The sequence below is a fragment of the Anolis carolinensis genome, chromosome 6 (assembly GCF_035594765.1).
Source record: "Anolis carolinensis isolate JA03-04 chromosome 6, rAnoCar3.1.pri, whole genome shotgun sequence".
NCBI classification, from domain to species: Eukaryota; Metazoa; Chordata; class Lepidosauria; order Squamata; family Dactyloidae; genus Anolis; species Anolis carolinensis.
Genome location: NC_085846.1, coordinates 112,302,051 through 112,318,906, shown reverse-complemented (window position 1 = coordinate 112,318,906; position 16,856 = coordinate 112,302,051). Strand labels below are relative to the sequence as shown.

At 41.5% G+C, this 16,856-nt stretch overlaps 1 protein-coding gene across 1 annotated transcript; it reads left to right on the top strand.

Moving 5' to 3' along the window:
- The first annotated feature begins 20 nt into the window (after positions 1–20).
- gorasp1 (golgi reassembly stacking protein 1) lies at positions 21–15,775 on the top strand. The gene is made up of 9 exons (XM_016994217.2): positions 21–314; positions 3,652–3,732; positions 5,511–5,714; positions 6,625–6,711; positions 7,305–7,435; positions 9,921–10,062; positions 10,889–11,024; positions 11,679–11,831; positions 13,434–15,775. The coding sequence occupies exons 1-9, from the start codon at positions 252–254 to the stop codon at positions 13,676–13,678; spliced, it is 1,242 nt and encodes a 413-aa protein (XP_016849706.1). The 5' UTR covers positions 21–251; the 3' UTR covers positions 13,679–15,775.
- Positions 15,776–16,856: the final 1,081 nt, after the last annotated feature.

The window sequence follows — 16,856 nt, the reverse complement described above, 5'->3', positions numbered from 1 at the left end:
CAGCACCTGAAAGAAAGAGGACGCGCCTCTCGCTCGCGCCTCTCTCCGTCGCTTGAGGGGGCGGGGCATCCCCCTCGGCCAATCGAGCACCAGCGCGTCACCAGCGCGCTCCCCCCGCCCCTTTTTCCCTCCAGTCCTGTCTCCGCGCGCGCACGCGCAGTCCGGGCTGCAGTGTTGGAACTTGGCAAGAGGGAGGATGCGGAGGGAGAGGATGGAGCGGAGCAGCTGAAGGCGGCCGGTGAAGGGGAGCCATGGGCCTGGGCGCCAGCTCCGAGAGTCCCGAGGGGGGCTCCGAGGGCTACCATGTGCACGGGGTAAGGGACGCGGCCTTAGCCCTTTTGGGGGGGAGGGTGGGTATAGGCCAGGAACTCTTTTGCCAATCGGAAGCGAGCCAGGCTTCCCTTTCCCCAGGGGAAAAACAATGTGTGTGTGTGTGCATGTTTATATGTAGGTATATGTATATGAGGAGCCCCAGTGGCGAAGTGTGTTAAAGCACTGAGCTGCTGAACTTGCAGACCAAAAGGTCGCAGGTTCAAATCCCGGGAGCGGAGTGAGCGCCCGCTGTTAACTCCAGCTTCTGCCAACCTAGCAGTTCGAAAACATGCCAATGTGAGTAGATCAATAGGTACCGCTCCGGCGGGAAGGTAACGGCGCTCCATGCAGTCATGCCAATGACCACATGACCTTGGAGGTGTCTATGGACAACGCCGGCTCTTCGGCTTAGAAATGGAGATGAGCACCAGCCTCTAGAGTCGGACATGACTGGACTTAACGTCAGGGGAAACCTTTACTTATATGTATATAATATATACATATATTATATACATATAAGTAAAGGTTTCCGCTGATGTTAAGTATGTATAAGTCTGTATATGTAGAGATATACAGTTCTGCAAAGGTGTTTAGAGTGGCTTGTAGGCATATGTATATTCGTGCATGTATACATAATTATATGTATATATGCATGAATATGTGTATATGTGCATTTATATATGTATATTTGTATATGTTTGCATGCATGCATGTGTTTGTGTGTTTGTTTATATTTATAAGTACTGTATGCATATTTATTTATTTCCCTCATTTCTATCCCGCCCTTCTCACCCGAAGGGACTCAGGGCGGCTCACAATCTGGCAAAAATTCAGTGCCAATATACAATACAAGAAGATAAAATATAAGCAATTAAAACAATTGAATAATTTAACAAAATATAATAAATACATTTAAAACCATACAGTATAAAATCTCATATGGTTTAACCCATTGCACCACCAGGGGTTCCCTCATGTTTTGATGTATGAGCTGAAGAGCTTTCTGAGAAAACAGATATACTGTCCCATGGGGGCATGAAAACTTCTGTTTTTCTACATCTGTATAAACAGAAAAACAAACCTGTATAAACAGTACACCTAAAATATTTGAGGCCTGCTTTGTCTGTGAATGCAGATATAAGATGGAGCAGAAGGAAGCGCTTCTCACAAGTGATTTATCATCCTTATACTGCTGGATTATTTCAGCTGATACAGCTGTCACCTCTTGGCTATGGGATTTTATTGTCCCAAATCCAACCTATTTTTATAGTGTGGTTGGCCAATATAATGAGAGATCCTCACAAGCATTATTATTCCCCTTTGTAGATGATGCCCACAGTTTAGTTTCATATAAATCATACAGATCGCTGTGCCTCCCCCCTTGTTTTTTCTGCTTTGTACTCCTTCCGTGTTATATTTTGGAAAACAATGGTGAATGTAGTGTCCCTGTAATATGCCTACGTGTGAGACAGGAGTTTGTGATTATATCTTAGAATAGTCCGTCTTGCACTACTTATTCTCCTGCTGCTTTGTGCAGAAGCCATGAACCATGACAGTGGAAATGTTACGAGGCTTTTTCAAGGACCAGCGTCCTTTAAGAGGTCCTTCTGATGTCTCTCTGTGTGCCACTTCTCTGTTTATTTAAAAGACTTTTGAACCCACCTCTCGGAACACAGTGGCCTCATAAAGTGGCATCATGTATAAAAGGCCAGGTTTTATGCACATGTTCTCAATACTTGGGTTGGAGGAGGTATCCGAGCTCCATTTTGGGATTCAAAGACTGGATCCAGAACTTCTAGGCTGTTGTCAATGGTCAGCTAATCAGTTTCTGTTCTCCACCCTGTTTGGCATGTGCTGGTTCTCCACCCTGCTTTATTTTGGCATTAGTTGAGAAACTCAAGAATTGTCTCTTGAACCTGAAGATGGTGGCCTCTCTGCAGAGCAGATGGTGGCCAACTCCTTATGCAGACATGGGCAAACTTCGGCCCTCCAGGTGTTTTGGACTCCGACTCCCACAATTCCTAATAGCCAGTAGGGCCAAAGTTTTCCCATATCTGTTTTAATTATTTCCATTGGAGCCTGATTCCACGACAGTTGCTGGATAACAGCTGGAAGGGGAGGAAGCCAAAACCCTTTCTGCATTTATTTTTTAGTCCGGATCCTGAATATTTCTGTCTTTGTTAAGGCAATTTGTACTCTTTTGGATTGAGGAAATGTGGAACTGGAACACTTGTAGAGAACATGAGGGCGTTTCTATTGGTTATCAAGGCACTATAGCTGCTCCCAGTATGTACACAGAGGCACGTCTTCTTCCTCCCTCTCCTTCCATCACTCTATTCCTTATATCATGATGCATGTGTATGACTAATTCTAGTACTGTTATCCTTTTTTTCTGTTAGCAGAGGAAAACATTGAGTCTTTTTGAAAACGGGAAACTTTGTAATAAAACAAACAATGCAAAATAGGGATTGACTTTGCAAAATTACCTGAGTGCCATTTGATTTGAGACACCTCCCAAGTGAGTTTGTTTTAAACCAGCATTGAAATGCCATACCTCTGTCCTTGTTGATTATGACATTATTCTTGTGCGTGTGTTACGCATGCATTGACTTTTCAGCTGCCATAGAGCCATAAAGTCCTGTGAATGTTGCTACTGGCAGAAATGTGGAAATGAGCAGGCATTTTTCTGCAGCAAACATTCCCAATCTGTCATTGTCTATTTTGATTCTTCCATGAAATTCTGATAGCAGAATCAATGGGATAAATGATATATGCAAGTGCTTTTCACACTATGCACTTACAGCACTGATTGTTCACAGCCCTAAACTGCAAATCCCAGGATTCCATAGGACAGAACCATGTCTATTAAAAACAGATAGTGTTATAGTTGCGTATTGTGAAAAGGCCTCACATTAATGACTAACATTTGGTTTTTCTTATGCAAAATCTGAAACCCAAAATTTAATGTATACATTATAATTTTCTAAAAAATGTTTTGGACTGATGAGTCTACATTTATTCTGACATTGCTTCCATAAATTATTTCTGTATGTTTTAACCTCTTCCAGCCATTCTGAACTGTTCATGCTTCAAATTTGGCAAAAGATAGTGAACTTATAGCTGTAAACTAGGGGTGGGCAAATGGTATTTTTCATCTCGGACAGAAGCAGCTCTTCCCGTTGTTGTGACAAGCTTCTGATCACTGAGCTTGCAAGCATGTTTGGTATGAACCTTTTCTGCTTTAAATGAAACTGCCAACTTAATTGAGATTGCATATGTTTGACAACGGCATTTCTTTTCATGCAGTTCATACATGTGCAAATTGTGCTATTTTTGCAGGTCCAAGACAACTCGCCGGCTCAGCTGGCTGGATTGGAGCCATTCTTTGACTTCATTCTGACAATAGGACACACCAGACTGGTAAGTGACTGGCACACAAGGCCCTCTAAACCCGTGATTTTGTTTGTTTTTCAATGCTCTTGTAAATCAGGGACAGTGCTTGAAAAAAAAGTTACTTGTTTTGAACAACATGTCCCAGAATTCCTCCAGTGAGCATCGTCAGTAGCCAGCAGACAAGGATTGTTCCTTATTGATTATAGTTGAGCCTTTTTGGCTGAAGTGTACAACAGCTGACAGACCCTGCATACTTAATTTTGGATAACATAATGCAAGCTGGAACACATTTTTCTTTCTAACGTCAGATGCAGTCTTGCTGGTGTAACTACATTCCTTCCCCTTTGGCATGTACAGCTAGAAAGAATTACTTTCAGTCATCTGGAGCTGTTTCTGCTGCAAATATCCTTACTTCGTGAGGGCAGAGAGCAAGCAGCATGTGTCAGACTGTGCAAAGAGGGTGTTGACACTGGTTGTTGGGTCACAGAACCTGCTTCCAGTTCTTATTCAAATATGACCCTGTCAATAGTTAACTTATTCGGAGGGGCTTGGCTCCAATACACTGGACAAGACAAATAGAGTTGGTTTGAATATAGGAAAGGAAAAAAAAGCTTTGCTGCTACATTGCTTTTTTGGCCCTGCTTATTTAGAACTGGTTTCTTCTTAGTTCAGTGGGGCATGTGCTCAGCCCAGCCTATGAGTGTTACAGTACTTTTCATATAACTTACAAGACAAGCCACATAATACGGGTCTAGTGACTAACAGCAGTGTTAGCATATGGAATAGACTCTCTTTTCTGTTCACATGAGGTGTGTGCTTCTGGTTACTATTGCTAGCATTCTGAGGCATGGAAAAGCACAACAGACATTTAATGCAATTTTTGGGCCACATGTGGCCCTTGGTTGTGTCTGTGACCCTAGCTATAGCTATCTTTTTTTTCGTGATAGTTCTGAAATTCATTGTCAATAGAGCCTCTGGCTTTCTGAAAGTCTTTTAAATTTTCCCTGTTGGAAGGGGAGAGAGACTTTCTTGCAACTTTATGTAATTCTGGGAGACTATTCTAGCATTTTCTTGCTAGAAATCTGGAGCTCTTGCCTCTGAATTTGGATGGCCCTTCGGGGACAATGGAAACTACAATGGGTTGGGGTACGTGTACTATTCAGTTCCCTGATACAGCCATTAATTCAATCAGTAAATTTAATCAAGTGATCATCACCACCACATGTGATCATAAAGCTCAGGGGAGGGATTTATACAGCCCTCCAAGTATAGTTGAACTACAATTCCCAGTAGTCAGTGGTGAGGAGTGTTAAAATTACCATCCATCAACATGTGGAAAGCTACGCAGACCCTAGTTATTGAGTATAATTTCTTAAGAAGGAGCAGAGTTGGAACTTTCATTGTGGAGGAAATGTCAGAGCTTGGGCATTAGTTTATTTCGTTAAAGAAAATCATTCTTCTGTCAATGATTTCCTGAATCTGAGAAACTGTTGACTATAATATATTTTTCGTGTCAGAAGCGAACCGAGGATAAAGTTGTAATGTATTTGAAAACACAAAGTTAAAAAAACCCACCACCACCACAACAGCAACAACTTGGTGTTACACTAAATGTCCTTTGACTAGTACCTGGCCACTTGGAGTGCCTCTGGTGTTGCTGTAAGAAGGTCCTCCATTGTGCATGTAGCAGGGCTCAGGCTACGTTGTAATAGGTGGTCTGTGGTTCGCTCTTCTCCGCACTTGCATGTCTGTTGACTGAAGTGCCTGAAAGCAAAGTTCTGGTCTTTTCCCTTCCCTGTGTTTAGAATAAAGAGGGTGACACCCTGAAAGATCTGCTGAAGGCCAACGTGGAGAAGGCTGTGAAACTGGAAGTCTACAACATCAAAACAATGAAGGTCCGAGAGGTGGAGGTGACCCCCAGCAACATGTGGGGAGGGCAAGGCCTCCTGGGAGCCAGCGTGAGGTTCTGCAGTTTCCAAGGTGCCAACGAACATGTTTGGCATGTGCTGGTAAGCAAGAAGCATACTTAATTGGGACACAATTGAGTTACTTGTCTACATATTGAGGTATTGTTTTTTTGAGGTGCTTTGGTTTGGGTGTATTCAGGTGTCAGGAGAAGCCTGGAATCTGGTTTATTGTTTTAAAAATTACTATTATATTGGGGCCTGCTAGCCCGTCATTCTTGTTTAGAGCTAGTAGACAATTTAATGAAACATAATTCATTGAGCCTAGTGCACTAACATTTTTAAATTGTCTTCCATAAAGCCTTTGAACATGTAGTAGTTGTTTTTATTCACACTTTCCTACCAGCCCTAAGGATCAATTCTGCTTACAAAAAAGTGAAAATGGATAGTGTGCATACTTAAGAAGTCAATTTATCTATCACCAACATTAAACACTGTTAAAAGGATGTGTTGTTGTGTTGCTTTCAGGTAACTTCCAGCTTATTGTCTAGTCTCCCTAAGACTTGAGTGACAGAGTCTGGGATCAGTTTTTTCCTTTATTCAACAAAAGGTACTTGTGACTGTCCTAAGACAGAAAGGAGGGCCTCCCCAGAGGATCTCAAAGCATGGGAAGGCTCATATGTGTTCTCATCTATTACGAGAACATCCCTTTGACCTGGATGGTTCCCTATAAAAAATCTGTAGTGTTCTATCACATGTCCAACTCTGCCATGCAATTGAATTGATGCCTGGGATTAAGAAGAGCAGAGCCTTTTCTTTGAGCATTGGTCCAACACTAAGGATCTCATACTGAACATAGTCTTCCTCTTGGGAAGAAGAGTTAATCTCAGACACAAATTGCACGGTAGACATGTGGTAGAACATAGTTTGCAAAACAATGAATAAATACTTTTTTGCACTCTTTGATCTATTCCATGGGTGCAGGAATTGACATAAATGATGGTTTTCTCTCTAGGATGTGGAGCCAGGTTCGCCAGCAGCATTAGCTGGCCTGAGGCCACACATAGACTACATTGTTGGATCGGATCAGATACTTCAGGAGGTAAAGTGGGCAGTGTGGGTAGTCATGGAGGTGGGCATGACTGAAAGACTTTGCTATTGAAAACATTTACTATGGTAGTTATATCCCATTCTGTATCTGCAACTGTAGGGCTGGCATACAGCAAAATCAATTTAGAGTAGTTCAGAACAGTAAGAATAATTTTTAAGAGACTAAAACATGTTAAACTATATCTCCCAACCTTACTGCCCTTCAGATGAACATCTCCCCTCACCAATCTCTGTTGTAATATTAACTAAATGTTTCTGTGTAAAAACAGTATCTTTACAAAAAGATCCATCGTCCTAGGTGTGCAAGGTTTTTGGAATGCTTTGTCTTAAACAGCAGTGGAAAGCAGAAAAAGATTAATCAAGACCCCATAGAAGTTTGGCAGAAATAATTCTTACAAAAAATGAAATTTTAATTCACACAGTTCCACACAAATCTTATGGAGGGAAGCGGGTGAGCAAAAGACTTAGTAGCACAGGCCTATTAAGTCTTCTGTTCCTCCTCTCCAAAACCTGGAAAGCGAAAATTCTGTAATGAGGAAACAAGGCTTATAGTTATTGGGTTAATAACAGAAACCTCTCTTACAGTCAGAAGATTTCTTCTCCCTGATTGAATCCCATGAAGGGAAGCCCTTGAAGCTGATGGTCTACAATATGGAAACCGATTCCTGTCGAGAGGTTTTTGTCACCCCAAATGGAGCCTGGGGTGGAGAAGGGAGGTAAGATAGGTACCACTAGGGTAGATAAGGTAGGGCTATTCTTAGCTTGCCCACACTGACTCTTGTTGGGTGGGTTGCGTTGAATCACAAGTTGATACTAGATGTTTGAGATAGTTTTTGCAATTCTCCAGCGTGGTCAATTGAAATACGCACACATGGTACGAGGGCTATCCACAAAGTAGGTTATGTTTTGGATTTTAAAAAGGACAAAGTATAGTAGAAATCATTTACCATATGCAGCTGAAAGACATCCCAAAACTACAATCTCATGTAATCTCCATTGAAATGTAGGCACGTCTCATATAGACAAATGAGTTAGAAAAGTACTGCTCCAGTAAATTCCCTGCTTGTGTCCTCAGCCCTTCCACCTTCTCCCTTCCTGCAGCGTAGCCAAAACGCCGCGCTGCCAGCCATGCCCCCATTGTTGGAAACGGAGGAGAGAGGCGGCAAATTTACTGGGGCAGACCTTTTCAAACTCCTTTATATGAGACGTGCCTACATTTCAATGGGGATTACATGAGATTGTAGTTTTGGGATGTGTCTTTCAGCTGCATATGGTAAATGATTTCTCCTATATCATGTCCTTTTTAAAATCCAAAACATAATCTACTTTGTGGATAGCCCTCGTATTTCCTGCGCAGTCAGCTTCGGAGTTTTCTAGAAAGCTCTTTCAGTACCAAATGGTGGTAGCCCCACCCACTCTCCTCATAAAATATATATAGCCAGTGGGGGGAGCTACTGCCTCAGTTCCTTTGATGTGCCAGTGCTCTGTGAATTACAATTTGTTTCCATGTGTATACTGAGAAGAGGTCTAGCTTCCTGAAACTCAAAAGGGTGGTTGAGATTTGCTTACTTGAAAGGCATCATGACCACATTCCTGCTGATCATATTACTCTAGATAATGCTCGGTTGGGCAACAACAGAGTGCTGAGGATCACAGCATCACCACATTTTCCTGTCTCTCAGGGTCCTTCCAGACATGGCCAAATAAGACAATTTAATTGAGGTAGGTGGATGACTAGATGCTCTTCTGGGTCAAAATGACACATCAGGAGCTTCATCTGAGAGGAGAGTGGCAGTGCCATCCTAGTTCTTCAGGCTCCTGGAGCCTGAAATAACAGGGTGGCAGTGAGAATTGATGATCCTGAGACTCTATCTGCACAAGATCAATCCTTGCAAAGATCCAGACCTTATCAAAAAGTCTGGATCTTTTTAGGCATTTTATTAACCTGAAGTCAACCTGAACGTCATTTGCCTGCCTCAGGCTAACCCATTACGGGTTTTGGCCCTGTGTAGAAGGACCCAATGTGACTACACTGGGGTGATGTATGTCCTGGTATAAAGATAATACAGATGAGGTAATTTTATTCACTTATACCCCACTTTTCTCTCAGCAGTGAGGCTCAGTGTTATATACTAGAAGATTAGAAATAAACATTAAAATATAAAAAATCTTTCTGTTGGAAATGTTAAAAGATAAGGAGTAACTATGTAAGAATTTTTGGTATTTATAACAGAGTAGAGTGCAGCGTACCACTACTAAATACGAGTTTATGGTAGGAAACAAAAAAGAAATTATGTGGGCTGCTTGGGTAAAGTTAGTAAACATTTACTTTGATTGTTGCAGGTAATACATCTCAGATAAAATAGTAGATAGACAAAGGGGAGTTACCTAAGTTTGGTAGAAGGGTCCCTAATGCTGTCTCTTATGTCTGTGTGGAAGGCATTTTGAGATGAAAGCCTCATAGTACTTCCTTCTCAGACTAGGGTCATAAAGCACTCAAGACTTTTGGGAAGAAGGGAGACGTGACCTCTCCATATATTCAGCAAACAAAAACATCTTGAGTTAGTACATTGACGAGACAGAGGTGTAAACAAGACGGCAGACAAGCACCACAGGGTTCCCTCTGTCCCTAGTTGCTCTTTATACAAGTGTTGATGGTTCTTTACTTCCAGCATAACTATTATTTCCAAGCTCGGATGTGGAGAGGCTTCTGTTTTCAGACTTAAAACAGTGAATGGAGTTATTGTTGAATATAAGTGAGAATGAAGGGAACTTGCTCCAGTTGTCACACTGTCCTCTGAGTCATTTCTTGCCTTCTGAAACAATTCCCCATCACCATGTGAGCAGGAGTGAAGAGAATCTGTGTTCATGGGCCATCTGGCAGTGGCCTTTGGGGCTGGGAAGGCAGCAGTGCCTCACTTCACTCAACGGCTAATATGATCAGAGGGAAATGTTAGCATATCTAGTCAGGTCTATGTCTGCAGGAGATGCCAAATGTCATTCATGTACAAGTTGACCTTGTGTCTCATGGAAAGGTTTCGGGGCCAAAATTATGGATTCTTCTATGAGCTGTGGATAAGTCGAAGGTCATCTGGCTAATAGGGACTGCTGTTTGCGTGGTCTTATTTTTGTTATCCTTTCAACAAGAGAAGCTGTGCTTCTGTTTGTGATTAACAAGGCTTTTTTTCTTTCCTTGTAAAGTTTAGGGTGTGGGATTGGATATGGCTATTTGCACAGAATCCCAACACAGCCTTCTGTGCCAAAGAAGAAAACAGATGCCAATCCCACTTCTTCCCCATCAGGAGACACACCTGCAGAGCCCCCCTCGAATGGCTATACAGAGGTAAGCATTTCGGTATAAAAGATGACTCTACCAGCACACAGCTGTGGTGCCTAGTCCTTCCAACATTAGCCCAACAATATACAATAAAATACTACAATATAAAATACATAACCATCACAACAAATTAATATATCAAACTATACAACACAACATCACAAAATAAAAGCATAGCCAGTGGACAGAGGCGATATGATGGCACTTCAATCTTCAGTCTTGGAGGAGATGAATTAAATTATAATTATGCAATGTATTAGGAGTACTAATCGCAAACACCAGTGATAAAGTGCAAAAGACTAGGATGTAAGGAAAGGTAGGGACTCAGTCAACTTCATCTCAGTCAAAGGTGGCTTGGAAAAACCAGGTTTTCAAATCTTTTCTGAATGACATCAAACTAGGGGCTAATCTGATTTCTCTCTCTTGAGGGAGGGAGAGAGTGAGTGAGTGAGTGAATATTCCAGAGCCGGGGGACCACAACCGAAAAGGCCCTCTCTCTCGTCCCCACCAATTGGGTTTGAGACAAAGGTGGGAACGAGAGAAGAGCCTCCCCAGTAAATCGTGCAGGTTTGTAATAGGAGATACAATTCCAAAAGGAGAGGCAGTGAATTAGGTATTTGATGAAATGTTGTCTAATTTCCCTATAGCAGGCATAGGCAAACTTGGGCCTGCCAGGTGTTAGGAATTGTGGGAGTTGAAGTTCAAAACACCTGGAGGGCCCAAGTTTCTCCATGCCTGTCCTATAGGAACGAAGAGTGTAAAATGTTCCTAATTCTGAAATATGCAAGCCCTTCTCCTTTTCTGAAAAAGAGTGGTTTATTTTTCTCTTCAGGCACCTCTGTTAGCAGCTAATGCCCAAAGTGAGGAATCCACAGTCCTCGATTACAGCACCACTCAAAGTGTGACTGTGTATCCAGTCGAAAATTCTCTTCATCCGCCTCCTCCGGTCCAGAGAGTCATGGATCCAGGTATTTTGAAAGACAGGCTTTCTTGTGCAGAAATCTGTCTCAAAAGGAGTTGTGCTTTTTGTGCTGACATAAAGGATTTTCCTCCTATGAGCAGTGAGAAGTAGGGCAAGGCATTGAAAGGAATGGTTCTTGAAGGAGATCTAGTCCAATCTCCTGCATTGAAGCACTAAGATGTGTAAAATCCAGTCTTCCTCAAGTGCCCCATGTCTCACAAACAGGAGGTTGAGGCTGATTTGACATGTCTCTAAAGAAATGTAGGAACAGAAATGAATTATGTGAGGTACTTCCAGGAAAGCCCAAATAGCATATTTAGTTCCTTTTTGAAGGGCTGTTTGCAACTTACCAAGTACTTAACATCTCTGAGAAGAGCAGCCAGCATCTATTGAGCGTAATTCCTTCCATTCAGTGCCACCCACCTTTCCTTATGTGTTCTCTATTAATTTAGATTGTAATATGGTTAAGTTAATAATTTGCAAAGCAGCCACGAAGCTTTTTGTTTGAAGGGTGGAAAGTATAAATACATAAATGTTAATCGGAGTTCTCTTTAATTGCAAGTCATTTTATTGGTATTTGGGGAAAGGGAGTTTCATTTTAAAATCAATTGTCCTCATATCTCTAATAAATTATTGACTGTTCCCTTTTTCCCCATTTCAGGTTTTATAGATATGTCTGGGGCTTCATTTCCTGAATTGATTGACTTAGTGAAAACAATCAATGTGCCTTCTTCCTCTGCTACTTTTAACTTAACAGACACACGGACGGCAACTGACAGCTTAGAAACTCACACTGCAGAGCAGCCACATTTGGGTAACCATGTTTTAAAACATTTTTTTTTAACTTTTGAAATGTACGATTGAATTCAAAACAGTGATTGTAGGCAGTTTTATTAACTTGATTCTTAGTAACATTTGGCAAGGTGATCTCAGACTGGCTGTCCAGATGCTGTGGTTAAAAGAATAATAACAAGGATATATTTAAAAAGCACACCATGTTGCTTGATGGTATGGCCTCAAAAGCCTTTGGCATAGAAATATTCTACAAACAACTGCAGTCTTATGTATTTTATTACTGTCTTGCATAATAACTTTATAGGCATACTAGGAGACCAAGTGGACAGAGCTTAGCCTTCTAACTGGCAGCAATTAGATAAAAACAATTATTCCTCTCCCTCTAATTAGGACTTTATTTTTCTTTTCTTTTTGTTGTATCAACCTAGAGCTGTGGATGATGGGTTGTGTTGTCAAATTTCGAGGTTGGGGGGCCAGTAGTTTTGTTGTTTTGTCCGCTGCCCTGATGCCATCACTCTTTTATATATATATATTTGCTTGAATAATCCTTATCCAGTACAAAAGGAGATGAATTGTGCAGTACAGAGTTGGGGTATCAACATTTGCCTGGTAGCCTGCTATACTCTCTGCTTTGCCCTGTAGCTGCTCTGAGATTATGGTCACTGCAAGCTTCCTAAAATTAAAGCAGGAGGGACAGAGAGGTTACTTATTCAACCAATTCAGTGTTTTACTGAAGAAGCTTGCTGAAATTTGAAGATCTTGGCAAGTTATGTGAGAATAGAGCCCATTCTTACAATTTACAGTAACAGGGCTGATACTCAGGATTTGGCATTAACTCAGTTACTGCTTTCAGAAGGGCCTGTGCCATTCAGGGAGTTTGTGCAGAGGATCTATCTGTCAGAGTAATTTCCCCCCAAAAGGGGGGAAAAATTAAAAATGGTAAAGCAGCAACAACAGCAGTAGCAACACTTCAGTTTCTAATATCAGCAGTAGAGCGATTGGATTTAAGCAATACAGGAGCAGAGGCAAGCTTAAAAAGTTATGAACACTTTATTCAAAGAACTACATATCTAGATAGGAAAGTTAACAGGGCCTAGCTATCTAACTCACTCACAACAGACATCTTGCCTCTCTCCATGTCCACCTGGAAAAGAACAAAATGAAGGACATGTGCTCAGAAAAGGAGCCCTGTCTCTGAGATGTATCAGTCTAACAAGAAAAGTTTTAGGAGAGAACAGAGAGACAGGCAGGCAGAGGCCAATGGGGGCAGGGCTTTCCCCTGCCAACTAACCCATCTGCCTACGTCCTTGATGAGGACTGTACTTGTGCAGGATGTGGTTGATTTCCAATATTATCATGGGATTTTTATTGGTAAAATAAAAGAATCAGAAAAAGAGGGGCTTCCATTTCAACTGTAGTCACTGCACTCCTCAAAAATCAGTCCCTGAGGACTGAGAAAGAGTCTTCAAAGTCAGGTGTTTGGGTAGTTTCTGAGCTTGCAAAGGAAGATAAAAAATGTCTGCTGCTCTGGACAGGCAGATGCAGTGATGTGTTGTATCTTAGATTAAATGACTATTTATGGAAATCATGCTAAATAAAAATGTGGCTTGTGTGTTTTCAGATCAAGCCACCCTTCCAGTGCCAGAAGATCCAACATCATCTTACCCAGCCTCACAGGAAGGAAGGCCTTTGGACTCCCCTTTACCATCCCTGGACCTCTCTGTAAATGCCGCACCACAACTTGATGATGGTGCTCCAGAAACGTGTCTACTCCCAGAAGGGACTGAGAGTCCCTCGTTGTCCAAAACATTGCAGAGTGACAGTGATGACAGAAAGAGTGAGGAACTGAGAGAAGAAGCTTCGTAGCCCTCAGCGTGACAGCCCTCCCTGATGCTTTAAGAATTCCAGGACCTGCAAAGCTGGCCCAGAGATGCCCAAAGACTGCAATACAACAAGATCCAAGCTTCCTCCTCTGGCATCTCCCCACACAAATCACCATTAGTTGCTGACTCATAAACTTGCACATATGGGTAACTGGTGCTCAAGAATAATGCTGAGTTTGAGAAAAAGGTTTTAGGTGAAGTGCTGCTTTATAGGAATATTGTCATGACCCTATAAACAACTGCCAAAATGGCTAACAGGAAGAGTGTAGTTGATAGACCAGCAAGCACACTGGACTCTAGTTTTCAGTGTTTGTCATCTTGTTTGAATTCTGACCATTGTACGTTCCTTGCTCAAAGCCCATGAGACTAGAAATGGTTTTGATTTTTAAAACTTATTTAATAGTTTCACAGGAATAATTTTTAGAACTTGAGCGAGTGTTTTAGAAACTGAGTTAGGACTCAACTCAGAATGGAAAAGATATGATGAAGTATTCATTCAGATCGTTAGGACATGGTCCAGGCCTGCACCCCACACTGCTAATGCAGTCATCTCTCCACATTTGAGATTTTGACTTCCGCATATTGCATTAAAATGTTCTGTCTGGGAATCTCTTTAAGTCCTTCTGTCATGTTGAAAAACCTAGATTTCAAGAGAATGGCTCTCTAGGTCCTCCAGTGTAATTCGGTGGTCAGCCTCCAGCAGGTTCACCATACAGCCATTTTAAATGAACTATACATTTCTAATGTATTCCATCAGGTTAAAAAAAATAGCAATTTTTTATTTGCCTTTTCTTCACTTTTGCAGGGGCACTATGCCCCTAATCCAAGTGGTAATGGAGAGCTGACTGTATGCCACAGGCATTTTTGTACATTGCAAAAATGTTCAAAAGGTACATTGTTACTGTGTGGATTGAGGTGTGATGCCGGCTTCACCCTTGAAAACTCACATTAGTAGGCGAATGTGCTAAAGACAGAAACAGCATTGGTAGGGAATAGCTATGAGCCAAACAGACTGGATCATGCCCTTAGGCTGAACTGTACTTTCAAACCCCAAACTGCTTATTTGCAACTGTTTGGCTTTTTTATGCAGAAATCTACTTTGTGGCCAACATAAAAGTTACCTTCAGATTGGATAATTCAGCAATTTCATTTTATGTTTACCTTTTAACTGGGAATACATGTTGCACAAAAGGTTCTCCAGAGCCTTTCTCATCTGTTCAAGGTTGAGATTTTAAGATGAAATAAATTAACATATCATTAACTTACTTGACCAGTTGGTAGATGCCTATTCTCATTTGAGATGCATGCTAGTGAGAAAATCTGCCATGGCATTTCTCACTAGAGGTTGGTTCTTTGGACCTCTAACACTACTGAAAATGAACGTGTTTTCTTCCAATGGAAATAATGGAGGCACTTCAGATTTACCTTTTAGTCTCTAGCCCCTATTCTGGAATGGTTTTTATGAATCAGTTTTGATTCACTGGTTCAGTTTCCTGGAAGACTGGAAATAAATGCTTTTGAATGTGCAAAGTCATTTATTTAAAAAAATCCAACTCTGCAGGCCTTCAACCTGACCGTAGTTCCCCTTCATAGAATCATAGAATAGTAGAGTTGGAAGAGACCACATGGGCCATCTAGTCCAACCCCCTGCTAAGAAGCAGGAAATCGCATTCAAAGCACCCCCGACAGATGGCCATCCAGCCTCTGCTTAAAAGCCTCCAAGGAAGGAGCCTCCACCACGGCCCCGGGGAGAGAGTTCCACTGTCGAACAGCCCTTCTCACAGTGAGGAAGTTCTTCCTGATGTTCAGGTGGAATCTCCTTTCCTGTAGTTCGAAGAACTACATAACAGACCTATTGTAATACTCTCTGTGTGTGCCCAGCCCTCTTTACAAACATCAGGGATCAGTTCAGCAAGCTGTAAAGAGATATGCACATACCTTTCTGTACCAATAAAAATCTTAGTCTCAGTGCATGCTCTTTGTATTCAAAATTGTACCATATAGTGTTCCCTCACTACTTCTCGGTTCACTTTTTGCGGATTCTCTGTTTTGCGTTTTTTCAATAAATTCTAAAAGATTATGAATCGTAAGAAATTACAATTTACAGTCTACGGAAGGGAGGAAGAAGCCAAAGGGAGAGAAAAGGAGCCCAAGCGGCAATGGGAGGAGTAGGCGGCAATTTATCAACACACGATTGGTTGATAAAGACACAAATAGTGTATAACTACTAAAATAATGTACAAATATTAAAATAAATATAGTGTCCCTACTTTGCAGATTTTCACTTATTGCAGGTGGTCATGGAATGTAATCCTCGCGATAACACTGTGTACACTGTATTGGTGGACTTGGTAAAAAGTACAATATCCAAAAATGAAAAAAAATGAAATGTCATTGGAGTGGAAATTATTTGAAAAGGAAATAGGGGTGCATGTTTTAAGTTGAACAGCAACTCTCAGATCAGAAAGCATCACATTTAACACCAATATTTTCATAAAGTCTGTGGGATCCTAGAACTAATAGGAAAAAACGTAAACATACATGGCATTAAAAGGGACTTCATTTGTGAAGGGGCTTACTGCAATCCTGTTTTCCAAAAAATCAGCATCTTGGTCTATCTTACATTTGGACTAGCTTTTAGCATAACAGTTCCAGAGGAAAGAATCATTCTTTACATTCCATAGTTGAAAGTTCTTAAGAAAATAAAGAGAAAAGACACGAAGTATGAAAGGTATATACACTTTGTATGTAGCGGAGTCTTAGCCTGTGGATTTGTGCATATATACATGACAGCACAGCTAGTGATTTTGAGCATTGGTCAATGACTCAAACCTTTACCATGAAACCTGCTGAATGGCCTTGGGCAAACCACACTTTCTCAGCCTCAGAGGAAGGTAAGACAACTTCTAAATCTTGCCTAGAAAACCCTGGGGCAAGATCACCATAGGTCAAAAACGAAGGCAAATCAGAAAGGGAGATGGATACAATGCACACAGGCATGCTCATCCTTAGCAGTTCTACCTACCTAGGTAGGCAGGGCAGTAGGGATTGCCTGGGGCAACTTCTAAATAACTTCTCTTGCTGGCAGGAAGCTCCTTTAATTTGGGTCATGGATCCATCTCTTGTTCTTTTTTCCTATGTTAACTGGTAGAAACTCCAGA